Source organism: Cygnus olor, chromosome 1 (genome assembly GCF_009769625.2).
Source record: "Cygnus olor isolate bCygOlo1 chromosome 1, bCygOlo1.pri.v2, whole genome shotgun sequence".
NCBI classification, from domain to species: Eukaryota; Metazoa; Chordata; class Aves; order Anseriformes; family Anatidae; genus Cygnus; species Cygnus olor.
The window spans coordinates 167,164,844-167,188,598 of record NC_049169.1 but is presented as its reverse complement, the minus strand read 5'-3'; the positions used below and the strand labels follow the sequence as shown (position 1 = coordinate 167,188,598).

Below are 23,755 nucleotides of genomic sequence, written 5' to 3'. Positions count from 1 at the left end.
CTGCATGTTTGGACGGGCAGTCGGTCTGGGTGTGTACTGACTTCCTAGAGAAAGCACCGTGCCTAGTGGAGACCATTGCAGCCCAGCTGACGGGAGAGTGCCGTTAGAGGAGTTGTCCCTATGGGCGGGTGTGAGCGCTCCGCCCTTTCTGCCCGCCCTGCCTGCGCTAACTGCCGCGTCACTCCCTGTTTGCCGGCCCTGGTCGCCGCGCTCGTGGTCGCTCGCGCTCCCTAAGGGCTGCCTTTGAACGGCCGGGGGGAGGAGCTGTCGCTGACGCTGCTGGCTCCGCCTACGCCTCGTCAGCCTCCCTCACGAGGGCTGCCGGTGCCTGGCGACTCCCTCACGTAGGCTCGATGCCCGAAAAATAGCCCTGCCTGTCCCGATCCCGCGCTCCGCTGCAGCACGCGTCTGCCCCGGAGCCGGTCGCCTCGGCAAGTGGCTCTGAAATGACGGTGGTGCCCGATTTAAAAGGCCCGCCGCTGACGCTGTCGCTGACGCTGCTGGCTCCGCCTACGCCTCGTCAGCCTCCCTCACGAGGGCTGCCGGTGCCTGGCGGCTCCCTCACGTAGGCTCGATGCCCGAAAAATAGCCCTGCCTGTCCCGATCCCGCGCTCCGCTGCAACACGCGTCTGCCCCGGAGCCGGTCGCCTCGGCAAGTGGCCATGATGTCTAATGATTAAAATGTTGTATAAAAAGCAGGTAATATATATAGCATGAGAACACACACTGAGCCCTGGAGATAAAGAAAATATTGGGTAGATATCCGTTTATTCAACTTCATCCTTGTCCCTTGCACTGAATGAGGTACTGTGCAAAATACAGTATCTAATCACATAATTAAAGATTATATCATGAGGCATGCACAAAGACAGCTGAACAAAGGTGTGGAAGACAACCTTAATTCTGCCATTTCCTAATTTTGGAATGCTTGACTTTACAGCCTTGATAATAGCCTTTTCCAATAATGTTTTTAATCTCATAAGAAATATCACATATTTAGGCATGCTTTTGTCCAAGATTTTTCCATCAGAAATAGAACTGTGTGCACAAGCCTCACAGAACCACCAAAAGTTCTTTTTCAATGTGGAAGTCCTTTAGATGTCTATCTTTCAAACACATACATAGCAAGAAAGAATCAAAGAGTATCATTTGCTGAGATTATTACACTGATTTTACTTGTTGAAAAACAGATTTAAAAAGTTTCAAACCAATGCAGAAAATAGGTTAGGTTTTCATACAAACGACTGAAGCTGTATCTAAGCAATTTTTATTAACATTGAGGACAGCTGCAGGACAGCTTTTTTCCTAGTACTTAGGCAGTAAAATGTATACATTAGGTTCCTGGTATATGCAAAGTTAAATCATAATTTCTTTCTCACTCTTCCCCTGTAGCCTTCAAAGACCTTAAAAGTAACTTCATATAGGACTATGCAGTCAGTATGCTGAGTTGCAGTTGCTCTCTTTCTCTACTCCTGGATCTGTTCAACATTTGCATTTCCTGTCTTGTCCTTTCTGGGAGGGAAAAAGCCTCTCTGCTTGCTTGCTGATGAGATAAAAAGAGTTTGAGAGAGACTGTGAATGGAGTAGAACAGATGGTCCAGGAAGCTTTTATACGCATGGTAGCTGAATGGCTTTTTTACAACAGGAAGAGGTAGTCTGAAACCATTTAACATTATACCTTACTGTGCTGTTAATATCAGCCCACAGAATAAATTAAGAACTAGGATAAAGCCAAGAAGAAACAGTTTGTGGGAAAGGATTTAAAAAGCCTAAGTTCTTTTCGCTAAGGGACAGACGAATAGTTAACAGACTCATTTGGAGAAAGGCTGATAATCTGCTACAAGACAAAAAAAAAAAACGATTTGCAGCAGAATAAGAACTTAGAGTATGAAATTCCATTTGACAGAAAAAAAAAAAAAAGAAAAAAATGAACAAATTTTGGGCTAGAGGAGAGTGTGTAGTAGGGAAAAACTGACAGAAATAGTGGAATAGGACAGGAAAACTTGGAGGACAGGCAAAGTGCAAAGGGTCTCTTGGAAAACAAAGAGACATTTTGGGAAAGAAAGCAATAATAGGCCTGAGAATTCATGGAAACTGAACAGGATGAGGAGGAAAGGCTGTTAGTAGTGAATGATGAATCCGGCTTAAGAAGAAGCTAGCATAAGGGTATGCAGAATTTAGAAAAGAAAACAGAAAAGTTACAGGATGAAGCAATCACTAGACATTAGGAAAGAAGTGAAGAAGATAAGCAAAACAGCAGCCTGAGATAGAGAATGTGGTTAAGCTTCCTGTTCTTATCAGGACAATTTTGGGAAGAAAGCACTGAACCAAGAGAAATTTGGGAAAAGGAAAAAAAGAGAGCCCATATGAAAGGAATGGTCAATGGGGAAGACTGTGCAGAACCAGATTTTTTTTAGATGAATTTAGATAATGTGTAAAGGGAACTGTGATTAAATGCAATGAAGATTATGAATGTATAGGATTTGGGAGGGAAACTACTGGGATACAGAAAATTTGGAATGCTAGACTTATGGAGGAAAAGAAAAAATGATAATGTAGGCAGACAAATACATGATAGGTAAGCAGAAGAGGAAGAAAAAAATCAGTGGGAAAAAAAAAGTAAGAGTAGCAGTAAATGTCATTGTTCTCGTGCTTAGTAAGAGGTCTGGTAACAAAACAGTATAGAAAAGTCAAACATTATCTTTGTATGGTACCTTTTTGTGTGGGATGAGGGGGTCTTGGGAAACCGGATTGGGAGCTAGGCATAGGCATCTAGTGAACCTACAATATGTATGGAGAAGAGGATAATCTGCTTTATTATTATTTTAAACAGAAGCAAGAAAGAAAACATTTAAAACTAGTGTCTACACCAGTTCCTTGTAACTTAGTATCTGTTTTTATCTGTTAAAAAATATCTAAGTATATCTGAGACTCACATTTGGATTATCTATTATTTTCTTAGTATTTTACAGATATTCCAGGAAGCTGTTGTTTACCCAGTATTTCAAAGTAATAATAATTATATTACTTCTTTTTACAGTCGCATATTCAAATTCTCACTTTTTTTAATCTTTCCCCCTTTTCAAGACTTTATTCACTAAAAGTGAATTTGGATGAGTTGAAAGAGTGCTACATGATGAAAAAAAAAAAAGGAACATAGCTCATTTATTGACAAATGCAGTTATCTTTTACACTTAAACTAGTCCTATTCCTTGCACACAAAAGTGACAGCTAAAATATTAACATTAAATACAAATTCCAGTTGACAAGAATCCTTTTATTTATAATATATAGAATCTTTATTCTAAAACATCCCCTTGTCTAATATTTTTTTTTAATGCTGAAATTATCCTTGGTATTTCAAATACTTTGCTTCACCACAGAATGCTCTAACTCTCCCTTCTACATTCACTTGCTTACTTACAGAATTGCACAGCATGCTCAATTAGTAAATAAAAAAAAAATGTAATGATTGTAGATAAAAACACTATCACCCCAGACTTCTTTGATACAAATAAATACAGGTATATATTTGAGAAGAATAAGAAATGCATAAGTAATTCCCTAGTAAGCACTTTTTCCCAGAACCTGAAAGCATGAATGAGCTACTATTATGTTTTTTTTTATTAGAGAATATAATGTATATTCTATAGAAAAATTCTTCTATTGTATGTACAAGAGTATATAAAATAACATTTACAGATAAAATGGAAGGATATCATTGAAATTTTGCAAAATTAGAAGGACAATTTTTGTTGTCTCTGTGAAAGTTCAAAAAAGTGTTGGAAAATTCCCAGTTTCAACCACTGGAAAAGTTTTGTAGAGTTTTGCAACTAAATTTTCCAAAGAGACCATCTATACTGAGCATAATATATCTTGGTGCTGAATGAAGCAGCTCTTTCCCTGCAACTCTCTATCCTCATTTCTGCAAGTCATTGCCATGCTAAATATTGAAATGGGAACAGAGAAATTATCTTTGTTTTTCTCTCAGTTCTTCTCTTTCCCAGGCAGATACAAAAGAAGAAACAGAATGTGTATAGACTAGTAGGAAATGTGAACTTGACAGTCAGGCAGGATAAATGGAGAATACAGATTGAGATATGCTACGAAACAGGAAAGTCCAGTAACAGGGAATGTTAATGGAGTGTAGAGTCTAGAAATGTCAGGACAAGAGGAGGAGGCAACAGAAATAGTCAGATAGACGAGAAAAATCTTGTAATGAAAGAAATAATCAGGGTGGCATGAAACCGAGTTCAGGAAAGAGCACTGTAAGAATGGGTACCTAAGGACTGGGAAGTTGGAGTGGGGGTACAGGGGAGAAAAGAACAAAACATTTTTGAGACAGGAAAGAGTGAGATTAGTCATTGACAAAAGGTGGAATTTGCATGAGAAGAGAGAAACTAGGAGGAACTGGGACACAGAGGTATAGGTGTGACATGCTAAAGGGGACACAGAAAAAGGAAAGGGAATCCTCCTTCCAGTATTGGAGCTAAACACAGAGTCCTGACACAGCATTACCCATCTGTTATCAACAGTTTATGAAACCTGTCACCCTATAACAACTGATCCACAAAGACAATAAGCTCCTGCAAATATATTTTTTGTTGTAAGGCTACATATTACACATGGTAGATCTAAAAGTTCCAAACTCTTATATGATGATTAAAATTAATATATTAAACTTCAAAAAATTGCAGTCAATTAAATTAATTTCTTGTGTTTTTTTATTATTATTTATTTTTATTTTTATTTTCCTTGAATATATATATGTGTGTGTGTTAATACTGCAAAGTAGAGACAGGAAATGTCAGAATTAAGGTTGCCTTTGCAATATAATCCAATATCATGATCATTATGTTCTAGCCTTTAATTAAATAATCATCTATGTTATTTTGTGGGGTTTTGTTTGTTTGTTTGTTATTTCCCCTTGAACCACCTTGGACAGATGAATCGAGGAAAAGTCAACATTACTGAGAATGTTGCTTATAAGACCTTGATTTCATTTGTTACACAATTGGAAACATATGAAATGAGCACAAGAAGGCAAAAGATAGCTGGAAAAGAAAGGATGATCATGGTTAAAAAGCTGAAGTGCTATTTCTACGTAGCTTGGGATAAGTCTTCTAGAATATATACTTCCAAAATACTTAGTAATTATGTGTTGCTCATCTTATGAATATCTCAGTCCATAAGGGAAACTGGATTCAATGGGAACAGTAATTTGAATACAATGAACACGTTTGCCAAAAACGCAAAGTATTCTCAAAAATCAGGTCCTAGTTACTTGAAAGTAAAGCAATTTATCATCTCTGTTTTTCTGTGACTGTTTCCCAGATTTAAAATGGGAATACTCCAAACTATGCTTCCTTGCAGGTATGGTCTGAAGATAAATTAATTAATGTTTGCAAGGAACTCAGACACTGCAGTGACTCCTGTAATAGAATGGCCTCCAAAGAAATTAGAAGTTTGTCTTTGTACCAATAAATAAATTAATAATAATAATAATAAAATATTTGGATGTAGTAATGTAGTTTGGATGTACAAAGTAGCATGATGACTGGATTCTTACTAAGCCAATAGCATCAATTGGTGCTTTGAATCAGACATAAGGACTTGTTGCCTCTTTTGTATTTGTGTCTATGACCAAAACATTAAAAGATTATTAAGAGACTTTTTAATCTGTTTTTACAGCCTCCTTGTAGCACACTAGTAACAACGCTTTATGAATTAGAAAAAGTGATTAAATAAGACACAGATGATGTCAAATGATACTGTTAAGATGTTTGACATCAAAATGAAAATAAAGGCAATTGAGAGTGATTACTGGTGCTAATCATTTTAGGCTTGCCTTTGAAAAATGCACCTTCATTTACAATTGAAACCAAATGTTAATTTTGTTTTTTAGTATTCATGTAGGTAGCTTTAGCTTGTTAACTGAAGAGGACATTATAACACAAATGTTATCTTAAAATTTTGTTCTTTACTAATATCTTGATGTTTGCAATATATATAAATTTAGATTCACAGGGGAAGTAATAAAGCTCTCCTTAGTAATTCATGTATAAGTTTACTAAGCAGATTCACTTTATTAAAATGTAAATAATGGAATGTGGTAAATGAAAGAAAAAAAATGAAGGGAATAAACAATTTATTTATTCTTAATGATCAGAGTAGCGTATTGAAACACACCTTTCAGTAGCTGTCACTGAATATTGGCTATGAAATTCTCGTCATGCCTGAGTGTTACCCATTAGGTTTAGCCATTTATATCATTAAAAGGCTCAAAATATTTCAAATAGGCCTTTGAAAACATTGTTATCCTAAATCTAACTATACGTATGCACAAAAAAATGCATTCAGCAAGTCTAAGATTCAGCCCAATATTGCTTCAAATTAATTATTCTTCTTTAATTCCACTGTATAAACAGAAATGACCTATTAATTTAAAGAAAATCTGTCAACACAAAAGGTATTCTCCCTTATAAACAAGCAAGATGAACTTGACCTTGTTTGAACTTGTTTTGATGTGGCCCAGATGGTAGGCTATATGCTTGAATAGCAGTCTAAAGCTGAGGAAAAACTCATATAGCAAGATCTAGATTTATAGCCTTTTGCAAATTCCTACCTTGTATTGTCCTTTCAGCATCTGTTCTGCCCCCGCTGCGGTCAGCTTCTATCTCTGGGGTCAGAGAGTCTAGAAGCATAGAAAGGTAAGACTGACACATATTTCATTTGATTCTTATAGCCCTTTTTACAACCTGTTACTCTAAAGCTGAATTACAATACAATCAACCTTTGTCAGTTTTTTTAATGTTGAACAATGACTGGAGGCCAGGACAATTTTTTGTTAGACTAGGAAGATTAATGAGCAATAGATATTTCAAGCATAAAGGTGGGAAGAAAAAGTAAAAGAATATATATATATATATTTTTAAATAGCTAATAATATAAAATTGTCCTAGTTGGGACATTCTCTGCACTGAATTTATTTGCACATACTATATAAACTAACAAAACAGAAAAGAGAGAAGCATCACTTGAAAGAAGAGAGGATTTCTTTTTTCTTTTCTTTTTTTTTTTTTTTTACCCTCCCACCATGCTTTAAATTTTCAGTATAACCACCTTCTTTGGGCACTTAAATTGAAAGTTAATGACACAGAAGCAAAAACTAGCTTCTTACCATTTAGGACCCTGAGACTATCTGTTGAAGCTGCCTGTTTCAGTGTCTGTTCTGCTTGCTCCCGTCGTTTAGTCTCAAATTCAAGTGCTTCCTGCAATTTCCTCTTTGCCTTCTTTTCCTTCTTTAACCTTTTCTGAATTATTGCTAGGAAGAAGAAAATCAGTATACTCAAATTCAGATCTGAAACTTGGCTTCGTGATTACATATTAAGAGTTCTAAGAAACAATACAACTGCAACAGCTTATATAAATTGAGTAATTATACAATATCAACTTCAACTATTTGAAATTTTTGGGAATCACACTGGGATATTTAAAGAATTATTGTTCTATACCATGCTATTGAAAACTGTAGGTGATATACAGCTACAGCATAATGGTATTTAAAAAACAAAACAAAATTTTTTTTTTTTTTTTTTTTTTTAATACACATATGAGGATCTGTGAATATCCAAATTAGAAAACCTTGGAACTAACAATAAAATTTACATTTTTCATCATCATATGTAGATATGCCTCTGTCTCTAGAGCTGAAGTTTTTGAGGGATTAAGTACACAATTTTTATCTCCTGTAGCACATAGCATATGCACAGTAATCAAGTTCTTACCTGTGGCTTCTCTCCCCCAACAGCCAGTGCCCTAAATGCAACAGAACTTAAGCCCTTGCTCTGCTGTGCCCTTCACTCCATAGAGAAAAGCCCTCATCTTTCGAATTGTCCTCCAAGCTGCTGCTTGCTTCAAGCCCTCCAGCCTCTTGGTGCCTGGTCTCTTCCTCATATTTATTTCTTATCCATATTCTCCTTTGTCCACTTTTTTTTTTTTTTTTTTCTTCTCTCTGATAACTCTGGTCTCGCCAATCTTGAAGAACTCATAACAAACTCTTTACAGTCGGAATACCTGGACAGTGACAGATCCCCCAGTCACGCAAATATTAGTTTGTATGTCAATTGTAAGGGAAAATACTCAGAAAGTAAGGAGTCTTCTAAAATTCAGTGTAGAAGACACTAATTTAGAAAATGTTTTCCCTCTATCTTTTGTTCATATTCTACAAGAAAAAGGGTTGCAAGATCAGTATATAAATGAATCATACAGGGGTTGTTCAGAAGAAGCTCCATTATGATTTTTTCTATGTTACCAGTGAGTTCCTTCCAAACTGCACAAACTGCAACCTTACAACCACAAAAATACAACTTGTGTGATCTCTAACTGAAGGAATATATCACAGGTTATTTCCCCAATGGAAAAGGGTAATGTGATTTTTTTTTATTATTTTTTTTCTTTTTCCTACTCAGTAAAAGCCAAACTGAGCCTCTAAAGAAATCATGAAAAGCTGTAGAGCACATCATTATCTCCCCCACGAAACCCAAACCCTTCTTACATAGCATGTTTAGGGTTTTCAGAGACGTGCATATAAGAGGCTTATTTTCCATAACATCTTCCTGGGCAACCTTTGCTAGAGAACCAGTTATTTTTACATTAACTACAGAAAAATTATTACCAAAACCAGATATTAGGTGATACTAGATTTGACTACAAAAATTTTATCTAGCCCTGTGTCCTGCTCCAAAGTAATCTCTTGAACATGTTTAGGGAGGAATGCTGGAAAGGATAAAAATCTGCTTCCACCAGTTTATACACCCCATTTCCAGAGTAGTCTCTGCTGGTGATAATAATGATTTATTTAAAGGGAATTATTACTATGTCGTTTATATGCTAAGAATAACTGCTTCTTGGGTACTCTTGGATATTTTTTGTTGCTATACAGAACTGTTCATTATACATAATGTATAAAAATACATATCCTGTAGTGAAAATAGCTACATCCAAGACTTTGGAATTTTGGCTTTTTCTCATTTTGTATAGTACCAACTACTTTACAGGCATATTGTCCCACACTGTCAAAAAACATGTAGTATCTATACAAAGGCTAAACTAAACACATTTTGAATCATTGCAGTTTTAATGTTTTCACTATAAGTACTTTGAAAGTGATTGCAATAAATGAGAAGGAGACATATGTTGCTTTCTGAATTAAAATGTCATCATGGCTGACACATTGTAGATGTGACTACAGCAGTCAGAGACAGAATTAGCAAGCCCTTATTGTGTAGCTGCTCACAGAAGAGATATTATCCTACTCTTACTGGTTGATGAGACATCCTATAGCCTTAGGAATCACTAATTGGAATATTTACAAAGGAAGGAAACAGTACAGTAAATAAGCAGCACTGTAGAACATATAGTAGCGGCAGTGAATTTAATGTTCCCCCAAATGGGAAAAAAAAAAAAAATATCAAATCTCCTGCCAGTAAAGAAAAAGTAATATTTGACTTGTGTTAACATGACAAGCAAAAGACAGACATTGATACAGGTTGCCTTGTGCTGAAGATCCCATTTGTCTAATGGGCTTTGACCTGTGTGTGACAGAGTGCATATGTTTCTATGCTGTAGTTTTTTAAGTGTATTCAGGTTTTTCATAGGATATCTCTTAACTTACTAGGGCTATGGTACACTTCTCCCATTTTACTCATGTTTCCATTAAGATGTGAAACTTTCTTTGAGACATGACATTTGCTATTTGGAAAACTAATGTCAGGTAAAGCCTCCTAAGTATTTTTCTATCTTTAATTGAATAAATTCTCAAAGGAATTACGATCTGACCTTATTTGTTTCTCTCCTATTTTCTCTGCTCATTTTAAAAAATAATCTTCTATTTTTCTTTGTTTTGTACAGAAGTATCCACTATTAAAGACAGTCATCCTCATTACATTTTCTTTACTGTATACCACTATTAAGTGCTCAAAACCATTCCTCTTTGGTCTGACTCTTTTACCAGTGCAATGTCATCATTAGAAGGACACATATAAAAGAAGCAGATAGTGCATAGCGCTGAAAATAACATTGTCAATTATTTCACTATCCTAAGCAAAATAAAGGACTATCACATGCTCTTTCTTGACATAGAAATTTGAGCAAAATTAATTTTACCCAATTTTAACCAGTGAAAACGTATGTGTCTAATTCAACCTAGTCAATGATATTCCCTTTGGTGTAAACAGGAAGAGAAAGAAGTTTTACAGTGTAATTGACACCACCTACCTGTCCAAGAGCAGGATGTAGGAATCTCTTTCTTTATTGAAAGATAAGGAATTTATAATATTAGCTTAAATGAGGTGCTTAATTTCTATATGGCAAAATGCAAGTAAGGTCAGAGGGGTCCTAAAGAAGGGATATATGACTGAGGGGTTGTGAAACACAGAAGTAGATAAGGATGTGAAGAATAACTGGGCCATTTTAGAAAACTTCTTTAAAGGTGTAAGTAATGCAATTTTACTGACTAAAATAGGCCAGTCGTGGACAAAGGAATGATTCATTGCACAGTTGTGATAATTGTTAACAGTAGTTGTCTTTAAAAATGTATTCTTATAAGTTTAAAAGGGAAATTAATGATGTGGCAGTCCTACTCCTTAATAGGTCAAGGCACGAAATAGAATTACATTGCTTATTTACAGGTAGAATGTTAGTTAAAGGTATAATGATATTGGTCGTGAATCCAGGAGTTCTCGGGGTTCCTTAACTCAATGTTTCACAGAAAAATAAACCATAACTCTATCCCTGAAAAAATATTTGTCTGACTTGTCATGGTCTGTGTTAAACAGGAAGCTAGCCCCAGAGGTTAATTGCCCCTTGTGAAGTAATCAGACAATATTAAAGGACAAGACATATATAAATAAAAAAAGAGAGCCGTAAAGGAAGATGGGAACATGCTCATAATGCAAATAGTTATGTAAATCACTATAAACTGCCTTAACTTTACTACCGATGTTTTAGAAAAGTGTACTTATATAAGTGTATATTATATATAATATATATATGGTCTACTATATACTATACATAACATATATACTTTATATCATCCTAATAATATAATGAAATTATAAAGAATTATTTAACAAGTATATATATGTACTGTGAGTTCTCTTTCAAGAAGAACCTTAGATGTTCCTTCTATAAACATGTTTGAACTGCTGCATTATACGAGGCTTACATATTACTATTACCTTTATATTTATGACATACAATTTACCTAAATATGCAATGCATGACTCTATCACATAAGAACAGAAATGAATTCATAACACCTTGCAGCATCTTAAATTTGATAAAAGTCGTGTTTGTATTAAGTAGCTATTCCTTTTCATAATGATCACAAGCTGACAAAGTCCACAACTACACCTTCTGCATTTATAATTGTGCTGTGCATTACTGATATGTTGGAACAAGTCAAAACAAAACAAAACAAACAACGAACACAAACAAACAAACAAAACAAATATCACACATACACAAGAAAAAGGCACGTTTGTTATAAATCTCATAAAGATCCTATGCAGAATCAGGATTTGGCAGGGTGCAAAATTTTCTGTATAGCAGTCAGCAGAAACAAAACATGAGCACAGGAGAAAAGTTTTGATCAAACACAGGTGCTTGATGGAAAATTAGGTTTCCAGAGAAAATATATTTTAGGCATTTATGTTTGCTTAATGCAGATACCTCTGTTCTTCTGCTCCACAGCCAACTGTTTTTCAAGTGTTTCCCTCAGTTCTCGTTCCCTGAAGAGCTCCATCTTTAGCTCTGTCTTTTCCAGTTGGACCTGTTTCTCTTGAGCTCTGGCATTGTCTATAGCAACCTTTAGTAGACCCTGTTCAAAGATAAAGTTGGATATTTTAATGTTTAAAGAATGTTAGAACAGCTGACATAATAAACAACTTCTGTTATTTATCTTTGATTAGTCATGTGAGATTTTACAAATGAAATAATCCTGTTACTGGGTCAAAGCCTCCCAATTATCAACAGCAAATTTTTACTAGAGTTAATTTTAAGAAGTGGACAAAAAATCTGTAAAAAGTAGAGAGTCAAGCTTTCACTGATGACACAAACTGGTCTTTAACTATGCATATAACTAATGTGAAAAAGTTATAGGGGTAGGTTTATTCTTCATAAGAGATAAAAACAAAAACAAACAAACAAAAAAAACTATATCAGCAACTTGCCTGTAACCAAAACAAAAATCTGTTACATAGAAAAAGAATTGGCAGCCTACGTATTTATCACCCACAGAATGGTAAATTCAGTCTCTAGTACTACTCAAGCTCCTTACTGTTGTTAGTTATTATTATACATTATATTATTTCCAAGGAAGATTACGTTATCGGGATACTAAGCAGAGGACACTCACAAAGGAGGAAGATCTCTCTGTCTTAAAAAGTCCATTCCTGATCTTGTACAATTATTATCTCACAGCAGAGGACAAAACATAATTGTCTCTTACTTTCTTGACCTGGGATGGTCAGAAAAAAATCTACCTTTTTTGTTGTTATTGTATCACGAAATAATGATTCAGCTTATACCATTTTTTTCTTGAGAATTCAACTCCACAATTCCACAAATCTTTTCACAGGAAACGGACAGAACCTAGCATAGCTAATAACTAGTTAGTTAAGACACTGAGATAGGCTATGAAAAAGAGGAGAGGAAATAGGATGGATAGAAATAAATCAATATGGACAGAAAATAATTCAATATTCCAGAAGTTTGGCTGTCAGGCTCTCGGGTCTACACCTCAATCTCTTCTCTTGAAGATATCATAATATAGTAGATAATTAAGCATGGCTATGCATGTATGATCCTGTATGAATATGAACGTAACTATACTATATCTTAGGCAAGTCTCCTGACAGCTTACCTCCATAGAGCTAATTAGACCCAACAGAGAATTAATTACTGATATAAAGCAAAATAATGCCAACAAAAGAGACTGAGAGGTCTCTGGCAGGTATGTTAGGGAAGCATTCAGCTAACAGATAAGAGGTTTACACTCAAGACCTGGCCTCAGAACCAGGTACTACAGACATAAAGTCATGTCCTCCAGCTCGCAAGTAAGTTCCCTCACCACTCAGGCACACTTCCTAAATCAGATTCTGGGTTTCAATTTTTTTCATTAAAATTCTTTGAAATATCCCCCAAAAGAACAAGTGAGAATTATGATACTTAAAAATGGAACAAAAGCATTCTTCATGTGTTAGTCTGCACATTTCTCCTGCTAGCCTTCCTAGTGTTAACGACTGCTTTGAAATCTGTATCCTTCAAACACCTCTTTTAATTCTGTTTTCAGGGCCTATTATTTTCAGTACTCCTCATCCTCATTATTAAGTAAATTTTTGCCTCAAGTGTTATCTCATGCAGAGCTTAATTCTTTGCAGCTCTATTACACTTCAATCTATGAAGTCCACAGAAGCAGAAAAAACTAAACACCTTCCAACTGCAAGGTCCATATGGTCACTTAAATGATATACACTACAGAAGTATAGAACCGCATTTGAAAATATCTAACAACAGGAACTCAACAGATGTGCTTACAAATATATTTCAAGTTTTAGCAGTTTTCTTTAAAAGAACAAAAATCTATTCTAAAATATCCAAAACACAAAGGTATTTTGTGGTGAATGCTAAACCTTGGTGACTACTAAAGAAAATTGCCTAAAGCTAAATACAAAGTTCTGTAGATATATACAAAGTAAAATATACTTTAAAACATGTGTAAAGTCTTTGCAATCTATTTTTTTAATGTTACTGTTCACCTGAAATCAACTTCACCCACCCTATTCACCTATGCTTACAGCCATCATAAACTGTGTTTTCTATAATGGATGCTTCTGAAATACTGTGAAATTCGGGTAGGAGTTATTTATTAATGTTTGTTTCTGGTTTATGCTTGAACTCTAGAATATTTTTATCTCCAACTCATCACTTATTAGATAGAACATGTGATTCACCCAAATCACTAATAAACTAGACCAAGTGAAATTATAAAATTATATGAAGGGAATTTGTTGATGAAAAGTATATTGTCAGATAATTTTAAAGCTACAAACACCCTCCTCCAAAATTCTTGCAATTCAGCATTTTTAACAGTAAAATTGACCTGCTAAAATAACTGCCATCTTTACTCAATTCAACTACATTCTTGTACATGTTTCTTCTTCATCAGGAACAAACAATTAGTAACAAATGAAAGAGATCATTACATCAAGTGCCCTTTTAGATCACCCCAATTAAAACTTTAGTTTAGTTGTATTTTAATTCTAAGATACCAAATTCTAATTTTCTGCTCTGATTGCTCTTGTTGACTTATCTTTGAAAGATGTACTCTCAGTGCAAAGCCTAGAGATTATTTAGCAAGCTGCCAATGTTGGCACCACTTAATGTGTTGATTGGTTGTATTACCAGTAGCAGTTTCAAATAAATTACTATTAAATTATTATTGTCTTTGGCTGACAAAACACAACATTTTGGTGTTCTTTAAATATGAAACAATAATTATGAATAAACATGGAAAATAATGCTAGTGTAGCACTGATGTGTGTAACTTTATATTAAGAATTGTTGCAAAGTATGAAGCTGCTAAAAACGTTACATTTTCTACACCATACTTCCTCCTCCAACCTTATTTTTTAAAAAAAAAAAAAAAAAACTTGCTGCTAACGTAGCTAATGGTAATACATTACCTATTGCTGCTGATTATGTCTGAAAAATATTAGCTTTTTGAAGCCAAGACACACTAGGGACTACTTATAAGCTACACAAAATTAAGTTTCATTTTTAGAAGTTAAATCAGTGCACATCAGTAGGCATCCAATGTGAAAAAAAAAGTCTGCATGAGAGCCAAACTGATGCATATGCAAAAGTGCCGCTGTTGCCAATGACATCTCTAATGCAAAAATACTGGAAACATTCAATATCTCCCTGTATTTAATGCAGAAGGGGCTGAGAAAAGCAACTAAAAAGTAGAGCATCTAAAAATCATCAGTGCCCCTTGGAACAGGAATAGCAATTTCAGAGTTGCATGAAATTCTATTAATTCTCCCAGTGGATCATATGTAAAAGATTATACAAAATGCAGTATGTCCAACTTGTATTTGCTATGGCTAATCCTCTAACCTGATATTAAATCAATATGCTGCCAATGACAATGGGAAATGTATTGCAATACAGGGCATTAACAAAAGGAAAATATTTCCCTTTAGGGAAGGTCAGATGTTACGGAGGCTGGATAATGATGATTGTAGTGAACATGCTCAAGTTCCAGATTTGTTTTTCATACAGTATCTGGAGCCAGGCTTTAAACATGGGATGCTATTCTTCCTCTCTCTGTTATTGTTAATATATATATATTTTTTATTTCAGTGTAATGTAAAATGTTGACATTTTTTTCCCTGGAAATTTATAGCCAAATCCGGTTTTGGTTTGTTTACTTCATTTACTTGTTCTGATATTTTTCACTGATAAATTCACCAGATGTGTTCTAAATAAAAAGTTAAGTTGATGTATGGTTGCTATTTCTTCCCATTCACTAACTAATACATATCTCCAATATTTCTGAAAGCAGCATCTTGTTAGGACCTTCTACTGATCCCTTAGAAATTAAACATTAAAGATATCTCAACCTTAAAGCCGGTATTATCAATCACTATTAAACAACAACAACAACAATAATAATAATAAATGACTAAAATAATGTGTGGTATATTTTCAAAGGGTAGGAAAAAAAGTTGTATAGAAGCTTTTTCTAATTCTAGCTTCATCTACTGTGTGTTACAGGTAATAAACTTCAGTTAGCTACGTAGTTATATGTGACCTAAAAATGGTCTTACTAGTTAATCCAGTGGTTTGCCTAGAAGACTATATTTTGTTTCCAGCAATTGCCCATAGTGAGTGAAAAAGGAAAACTAAAAGAATAAGGCATGAATGTAGAGAAGCTTTTCTCATCAAATCTTCCAGCTTCCAGAGATTTGTAGCTCAGGGGCTTCCTTCGCGGTATTAGCTATTCCTGGTGAAAACACTTGCAAATAACACTACTTCTCTTTTAGGTAGGAAATTGCATATAATTTGTGTGCTCTCATTATTGTTGGAAAAAAAAAAAAAAAAAGTATATTATCTGTTGTATTAACTTTCTTCCACAGGTAAAATTCTGCAATTTGTAACCGAGTGCTAACTTAGTAACATAAGCTAAGATAGCACAGCTTGACTATCTGTACAGATAACTCTAGGAAGACATTTTTGTAATATCTCAGAGTGAATATCTCCATCACAGGTAAAGGCATATTGTACAAATATAAATGATATTTTCCATTAACATTTTCTGTGAAGAATAAATTTCTCTTGAATTTTAGCAGAAGACAAAAAAAAAAAAAAAAAAAAAAAAAAAACTTGAATTAAAACTGTGATTTTTACTTTATCCAGTGTTTGTAATATTTTTCCCTTGTGTATTTAGTTGTAGATGAAAACAGTGCAGAAGACTCACAGCAATGAAGCTAGTTGTTTGCTTTGTTTTCATAAGGGAATTTAGTCGATAATCATGCATTTCTTAATATCAATGGGATACTTGCAACTTATTTTACATATCTCTTAAAAAAAAAATAATAGCAGCAAATTGTGTCAACACAATGTAGTCTTGATAGAGAAATGTAGCTATTGGTGAAACTGATTCATCCATTAGATATTAATAGAAATTTTGCTCAGGGTCAAAACTGAATATTCAGACTCTAAAAGCCTAAAATAACATCACTATTACCCAGGAATATTGCAGTATCATGAAAGGCTATGGCTGTAACAGACTTTGGCATAATTGGGCCGTGACTTAAAAAGGTGAGAGGTATGAAAACATCTTTAGCCTTCTCACTAGTACCCACATAGCATTTTGCTGTGACCCACCTTCCATCACCCTTCATTCACTCTGCAGCTGCACATAGACTTCCAGAATTTAATCTGGAAGAAACCAACAAATATACATTGGGAAGGAAAACTATCACTTAATTTAAGCTCTCTCAATAAGAAAATATTGCCCCCATCTAATTTATTTTATTTATGTCTATTTGATTATACTTTGTTACAGTTAATTATTTATATCTCAGCAATCCCAGTAAAACTTACGTCTTCGTTGTTCCGGATTCTGTATATTGTGATTATCTCCTCTTTAAATGTACAAATAATAATTATTTTTTTTTTAAATAAGTAGTTATTAAGTCCTGATTTTGGCCAGAATAGAGTTAATTTTCTTTCTAGTAGCTGGTATGTAGTTCTGTTTTGGATTTAGGATGAGAATGTTGATAACATACTGACCTTTTAGTTGTTGTTAAGCAGTGTTTACAGAGAGCCAAGTACTTTTCAGTTTCTCACACTGCCCTGCCAGAGAGGAAACTGGGGGTGTGCAAGAAGCTGTGAAGGGACACACCTAAGACAGCTGACCCAAACTGGCCAAAGGGATATCCCATATCATATGATGTGATGCTGAACAATAAAACTGGGGGGAGTTGGATGGGAGAGGCAGAGGGAGAGGGACACCATTAATCAAGGTGGGCATCAGCTGGCTGGTGGTGAGCAATTGCATTGTGCATTACTTGTTTGTTTGTTTGTTTTAACATTTGTTGTTGTTGTTGTTGTTATTGTTTTTATTTGTAGGGTTCTTTTCCTTTTTTATTTTATTTTATTTTATTTTCTTACTAAACTGTCCTTATCTCAATCCATGAGTTCTTTCAATTTTCTTTTCAGTCTTCTCCCCATCCCACTGCGGGGTGCAGAGTAAACAAACGTCTGTGTGGTGCTTAGCTGTCAGCTGGGTTAAACCACAACAGGTATTTATGGAGAAGTAAAAGAAGAAATGTTTATGATATTAAAAAGCATCTGATGACAGCTATAGCAAACAGACTTGTCTAATATTAGCCTAGAATTATGGATTACTGATTAGGCATTATTAATTTACCTTTAATATAGATGGAAAACACAGACTTGCCTAGCATCTGGTAGACAGTTTTAAAGAATGACTCAGACTTCTAAAATGGAAGTAAGTGGACTAAGACACCAAGCTCAAGTGACAGCTATCATCTAAGTTCTTCAACACCTTCAAGACTTTTGGCATATTTTGTTTTCAAATATCAAAATTGTTCACAAATTTTCTACTTACATAACCAAAAGCACCATCCCCATGGTCAGATTTAGGATCCCCCTCACCCTGACAAAGTTCAATACTAGATTTTCTGTTGTCCATATTTTAAACCAGGACAGACATTACAGCTTCTGGAGACACCCATGTCCTCTATTACACAGATCCTTCCTCTCACACAACTGAGTAAACACTGTATCACAACACAGGTATCTACCATTACATCCATGCAGATTTGTATAGGCAGAGGTTGCTTGTCTATGTATTCATGTGATCCTCATAATCCTAAAATTTAGGCATCCTCCATCACTGCATTTGGCAGGTCACCTAATGAAGATGTGCATTTCACATATATCCATCCTATGAAGGGACACATCTGTATTTTGGTCATGTGGGATCTTAGGAAAAAGGGAATGGTGTTTAGCAAAACTACTCATCTAGCCCTTGGCTAGATTTGCTGTTATCTTACTCAAAAGTACCTCAACAGCAGAGGCAGGGAACAAACTGTAGGCCAGATGATCTTTTCTAGAAAGTCAGATATGGTGTATTGCTGGTAACCTCTGTCATTAATGTCAGTAGAGCTGGAACAAGAGAATGGTGAGGGAGCTTACTGCCCAATGTCTTCTTTGAATCCACATCTTTGCACTGAAAAGGATGCAGAACTAACCTGGGCCAAAGGAAAATAAAGAGGAATTGACTCATGTACTAGAGGCATCATGAATTTCAGGTGGTGCTTATGTGTTTCCTAACAAAGTCACAAATGATGTTACAAGCACTGGCCATAGTACAAAATTGTCCTGTTCCAAAAATCCTATAAAGGAGTTTGAACTTGTAGTCAAACATGTAAAATTCACTTCTGCAAGTGTCAGTATCAAAGGGCGTAGTTCACCTGTTTGTCTGAGGTAGCCTCCTCTCATTACAAAGAAAAAAAAAACACTGAAAATGGAAACCATTTTTAGGTCACCAATTAAAGAAACTGTCATTGTTGTGCACAGGTTATTGTAACAGACTCTACTGTTTTAAAGAGAATACTTAACTATTTCTACACAGTTAGGAAAATAATTCTCTCTATATATAATTATATTTATAATGTCTGTCTATATATTGAGAGAGAAAAACATTTTTTTAAAGTAGTCCTGATGGAGATGAAATGTATGGGGGAAAAAAAAAAAAAAAAAACACTAAAAAAATGATGCTTTGATAGTACGTGAAAGAATTCCCAGAGGTCTGTGGGAATGATGTAGTGAGACATGGGGACAAACTGAAAGAATCCAAAAGGTTTTAAAACCCACCTGTTAACCCTGACTGGTGATTTGTCATGATGTGGAAACTCAAAGCAAGGAGCAGAAGTAGAAAAATAAAAATAAAATAATAAAATAAAAAAAGAAGTCATGATCTTGCCTTTTGTTTTATCTCTTCAACATATAACATCAGTTTAAGAAAAAGAAAAAAGAAAAAGGAAAAAAAAAAAAAAAAAGGAAAAAAAAAAAAAAAGGAAAAAAAAAAAAAAAAAAAAAAGGAAAAAAAGAAAAAAGGAAAAAAGGAAAAAAGGAAAAAAGGAAAAAGAAAGCAATGCCTGAATTTCACATTCACATTTTCTGTAAGTCAAAACCTAATGCATTTTTGGCAAATTAATCCTAGTCATTTATCCTGAAGTACCACAGCACTTTCATATTCAGTCACAAGATTAGCTAACCTGTTGATGCTGAATGCACTGCTCATTAGGTTGCTGTCTAGAGACATTGAGTGCACACATTTGTCAAAAAAAATTACTAGGAACTTTCCTGTACATGCATGCATAGCTAAAACATTACTTTACTGTCTTTCTTCCTTTGGGAAGGAAAAAAAAAAAAAAAAAAAAAAAAAAAAAAGACATTATTTACAGATTGCAGCAGACCTGTGAGAATAATGTTATATTTTGCAGAATTACATTTTTTTATGATTTTAATATTTAATAACCTGAAAGCACAATCACAAATGTGTTCTATCAGATTAGGCAAATACAGCAATACTCAATTGCTATACATTTCTATAAATTCTTAAATGGCATGGGTTTTTTTGCTTTTGTTTGTTTTATGATCAGATCTCGAAATATCACTAATGAAAAGATCATATACTTGTTTCATAAAACAAGTCTGAAGTGTCATAAACTTGAAGGAGATTACTTAAGAAAGTAAAATGAACAGAATTTGGCCCTACTTTGTATAATGTTTGCTGAGTATAATAGAATTGATTTGATGCATTTGCAGGAAAGAACAGGAAAAGGTATTGTAAAAAATACATTAGACGTTAGAAGCTACACAGACAAGGCTTATCTATAATGAATACAATATGGCTGCATTATTTCCTGCACTATCATTTTGCTTCTGCATGCAACATACAACTATATTGTTGCAAAAATTCCATCTGGAGAACACATAATCATTGAATTTGTGACAAAAAAGATCTTCATTCTAATATGAAACACTAACATCTTGGCTTCATGCTACACGCAGGTGTACACCTTGAACAATATTTGAATCAAACTGTACTGTACACTCAATAGACATGCTGACTACCCATAGGAAATCTGCAGAAAATTTGGTAATACCCTTTGAAGTCTATTCTTTGAAAACAGTACTTTAAGTTAAATGAGCTTATTTATAAAAGAAGTGCTTTTTTTTTGTGAACACTTCTATGGGAGACACATTTCAAATAGCTTTAACTATCATTTCCACCTTGGCACTCCAGCAACTTAAAATAACTATTTATTAAATAAATGTTCCTCTGCTTAGTTAATGAGATAAACTTAAACAGTAAGATACATTTCATTAGCCTGTAATAAAAAGAGCATTTAGGATAAATGTTGTTAAACACACCAATGTCATTTTCACTGAATGCTCTGCTGTGGTTTAATACACAATCTATTTTTATGTACTGTATCTGACAGCTTCTAAATTCATTTATTTGTTGTGATTCCTTTAAATCTTAAGTTACTAGAAAGTTTCAGTAAATTAGTTGATCCAAATAATCTTATGAACTGATTAGGCAAGAATGGTTGTATTAATTTAGACAAAACTGAACAACTGGCTCCTCTCCATCCCTTTCAGCTGCTCTACAGAAAGGCCTACCTGGATGTTAGTCAGAAGGGTCTCTATGGAGGACAATCCATCCGGGAATAGAAATGGAGATGGAAAACCTGGAGGTAGCGGTTGCCCATGCCCAGTTAGAGAAAGCTTGTCAAGGCTGTCTCTTGCGGTTGGTGTGGAGAGCGGGGTCTCATCTGTACGTGATTGAAACAAAAATATAGAACAAGTTACGCTTGTCTGTTTTTATTAGACCTCAGTAATGGCTTCCCCAGTGGTTTCCAGAACATTTATTGCAAATTGGTTCCTGCTATCAGGAGAAAATGCTTTCTGCTGAATTTTCTTTAATGAAAAAGCTGTGGAGATACAACAAGATAACATTAATGAGTAACTTTATAAGCCTTTTAAATGCAGTCTCTAATGAGACTGAGTTTACAGTGCCATAGAATCTTTTTTAAAACAAATATTATCTCACATATACTTGTGATAATATATTCAGGCTGACTTTATGGGCACCTTCCCAATTACCTCATTTTAGTTCTTGTTCTATTTGGACTAACAATAGAATATTTTCTAGCACAACATATATTTTGTATAAGAGAAGTATTTGAATACAAGGCTTCCCACACAATTAACCCTTTCCACTCTTAATGTTTTCATTTACATCTCAGAAAATTCTGCAACACAGAGAAAATCTACAGATCTTCAATGCATTTTTAATCATGAAAGTATACCTCATTCCCACAATGAAAACATACTCTGAACAATAAATGATATTAACAGCATGGTTACAATTACTACCTTTTCTTTTCTTTTCTTTTCTTTTCTTTTCTTTTCTTTTCTTTTCTTTTTTATTTTATTTTATTTTCTTTTCTTAAACACAGGCATCTTCTAACAATTAGTGCTCAATTCCTTAGTGAGATCATCATAACAATCAGATCTGATCAGCTGTCACATCACAACAGAAAAAATCCCCCAGTTTGAAGACCACTAAGATTAATGTGTCACAGATAATCTGTGAATGGATTATAAAGTGCAGAAAAAGAAAAAAAAAAAAAAGAGACTTCAATACACTTTTTTTCCTTACTTTTTTTTTTTTTTTGTTAATATTTGACATATCTTTAGACTACTGTTGATATGATATGGTATAGAAATTTAGGTCAACTCCTTGGCACTAGATGTTAATGTGAATTCTTCAAAAGGAAAACTATCTATACGTGTATTTAGATACATATATCTCTACATACTTTTCTTACCAAGGGCACAGTCATTAACTGACACATATTCATGTATCTCAATACAATTCAAGGGCATTAGAATGTATTCTTTATATTATACAGAACTCTGCACACCTGTTTGACTACAGAAGAGTTTGCCAGACTTGCACTATATGAAAGTCTTGATATTATTTTCCTAAAAAGAACTCTCTCTTCAAATGAGGTGTTGTATTTTCTAAAATGGAAATAGTCTAAGGACAGGAAAATTTAAATCCATTGCAACAGAAGGTTAAAGTTTAAGTTTCAACAGTCCCGGGACAGACCAAAAAAACTGTAACTCCAAGAATATGTTTATTCCAACAGTCCATTTCCAGCAACACTCCACACAGAAGCAATCTCTGGCAACCATTTTTAGGTGCAGTCTTCTTGCCCCATCTCTTTGTCAACTCAATTGTCCTGGCCAGCACTGAATGGTGCTAGACTAAAAGCCTCACCCATAATATCCCTGCACAGAAATGCTGAAACAGGCTTCTGGGCTTGTCCCACTTAGCCCTTTCTGTAGTTAGTGGAAAGAAACATATAGCATTTTAAAGCACTAATCCATCTGATCTATTATAGTCATCATGTGGATGCATTTTAAGGCAAATCTTCCTCTAGAAGTGCCTGTTGACTTTATGAGGAGCATCAGCTGACATGTTCTTATGGAAAGATCTATATTTGGTGAGATCAGTCATACCATGGAAACTGTTCTTCCTAATTCACAGTGCCTCAGGTTGAGAGTAGCCTACATGAAGAGTAAAAACCCATTTTATGTCCTTGGTTTTTTAGAATGTGTAGAATAATTATTGTTTTCTTGCAAGGTCTTAATTCAAAAGTTAACAAGAAAAGCTTTGTGAAACAAATTGATATTGACCAAGGAAAGTTTCGAAGCATTCAGAGTCATAAAAATATTTTGTCAGCTATGTTTTACCAAATTTTCCGGTCAGGTCCCAGATTCCTGAGAAAAACTGGCTGTAGACGACTGAACCAATAACTTACAGAGATTCAAAGCAGGATCTGAAAAATGTACTCTATAAATCCATCCTCTGTCTTCATGCTATCCCACAACAACATGGATATCTCTGTAGTCATTTTAAAGCAACATACTGAAATTTGGCCCCAAAAATGAATTGTTTCTTTTCTTCACAACTTTTAAAATATTATAGACATATTCACCATATTAGAAAAAAATGGATAAATAAGTCAGGTATTCCCAGGTGTTGGAAACTAGTTTACTATTCTCAAATTATCCT

General features: G+C 34.6%; 1 protein-coding gene across 4 annotated transcripts in view; it reads right to left on the bottom strand.

Moving 5' to 3' along the window:
* DACH1 (dachshund family transcription factor 1) overlaps positions 1 to 23,755 on the bottom strand; it is a 375,540-nt gene that overhangs the window by 31,116 nt on the left and 320,669 nt on the right. For 2 of the 4 annotated variants that reach the window (XM_040540578.1, XM_040540595.1), the window contains 5 exons: positions 21,292 to 21,443; positions 11,734 to 11,881; positions 7,181 to 7,324; positions 6,626 to 6,694; positions 2,715 to 2,781 (listed from right to left, as the gene is read on the bottom strand). In XM_040540578.1, the coding sequence (XP_040396512.1) occupies positions 2,759 to 2,781; positions 6,626 to 6,694; positions 7,181 to 7,324; positions 11,734 to 11,881; positions 21,292 to 21,443 (536 nt within the window). In that variant the 3' untranslated portion in view covers positions 2,715 to 2,758. The remainder of the gene's footprint in view (positions 1 to 2,714; positions 2,782 to 6,625; positions 6,695 to 7,180; positions 7,325 to 11,733; positions 11,882 to 21,291; positions 21,444 to 23,755) is intronic. The other 2 variants (XM_040540569.1, XM_040540587.1) reach the window with 1 other exon arrangement.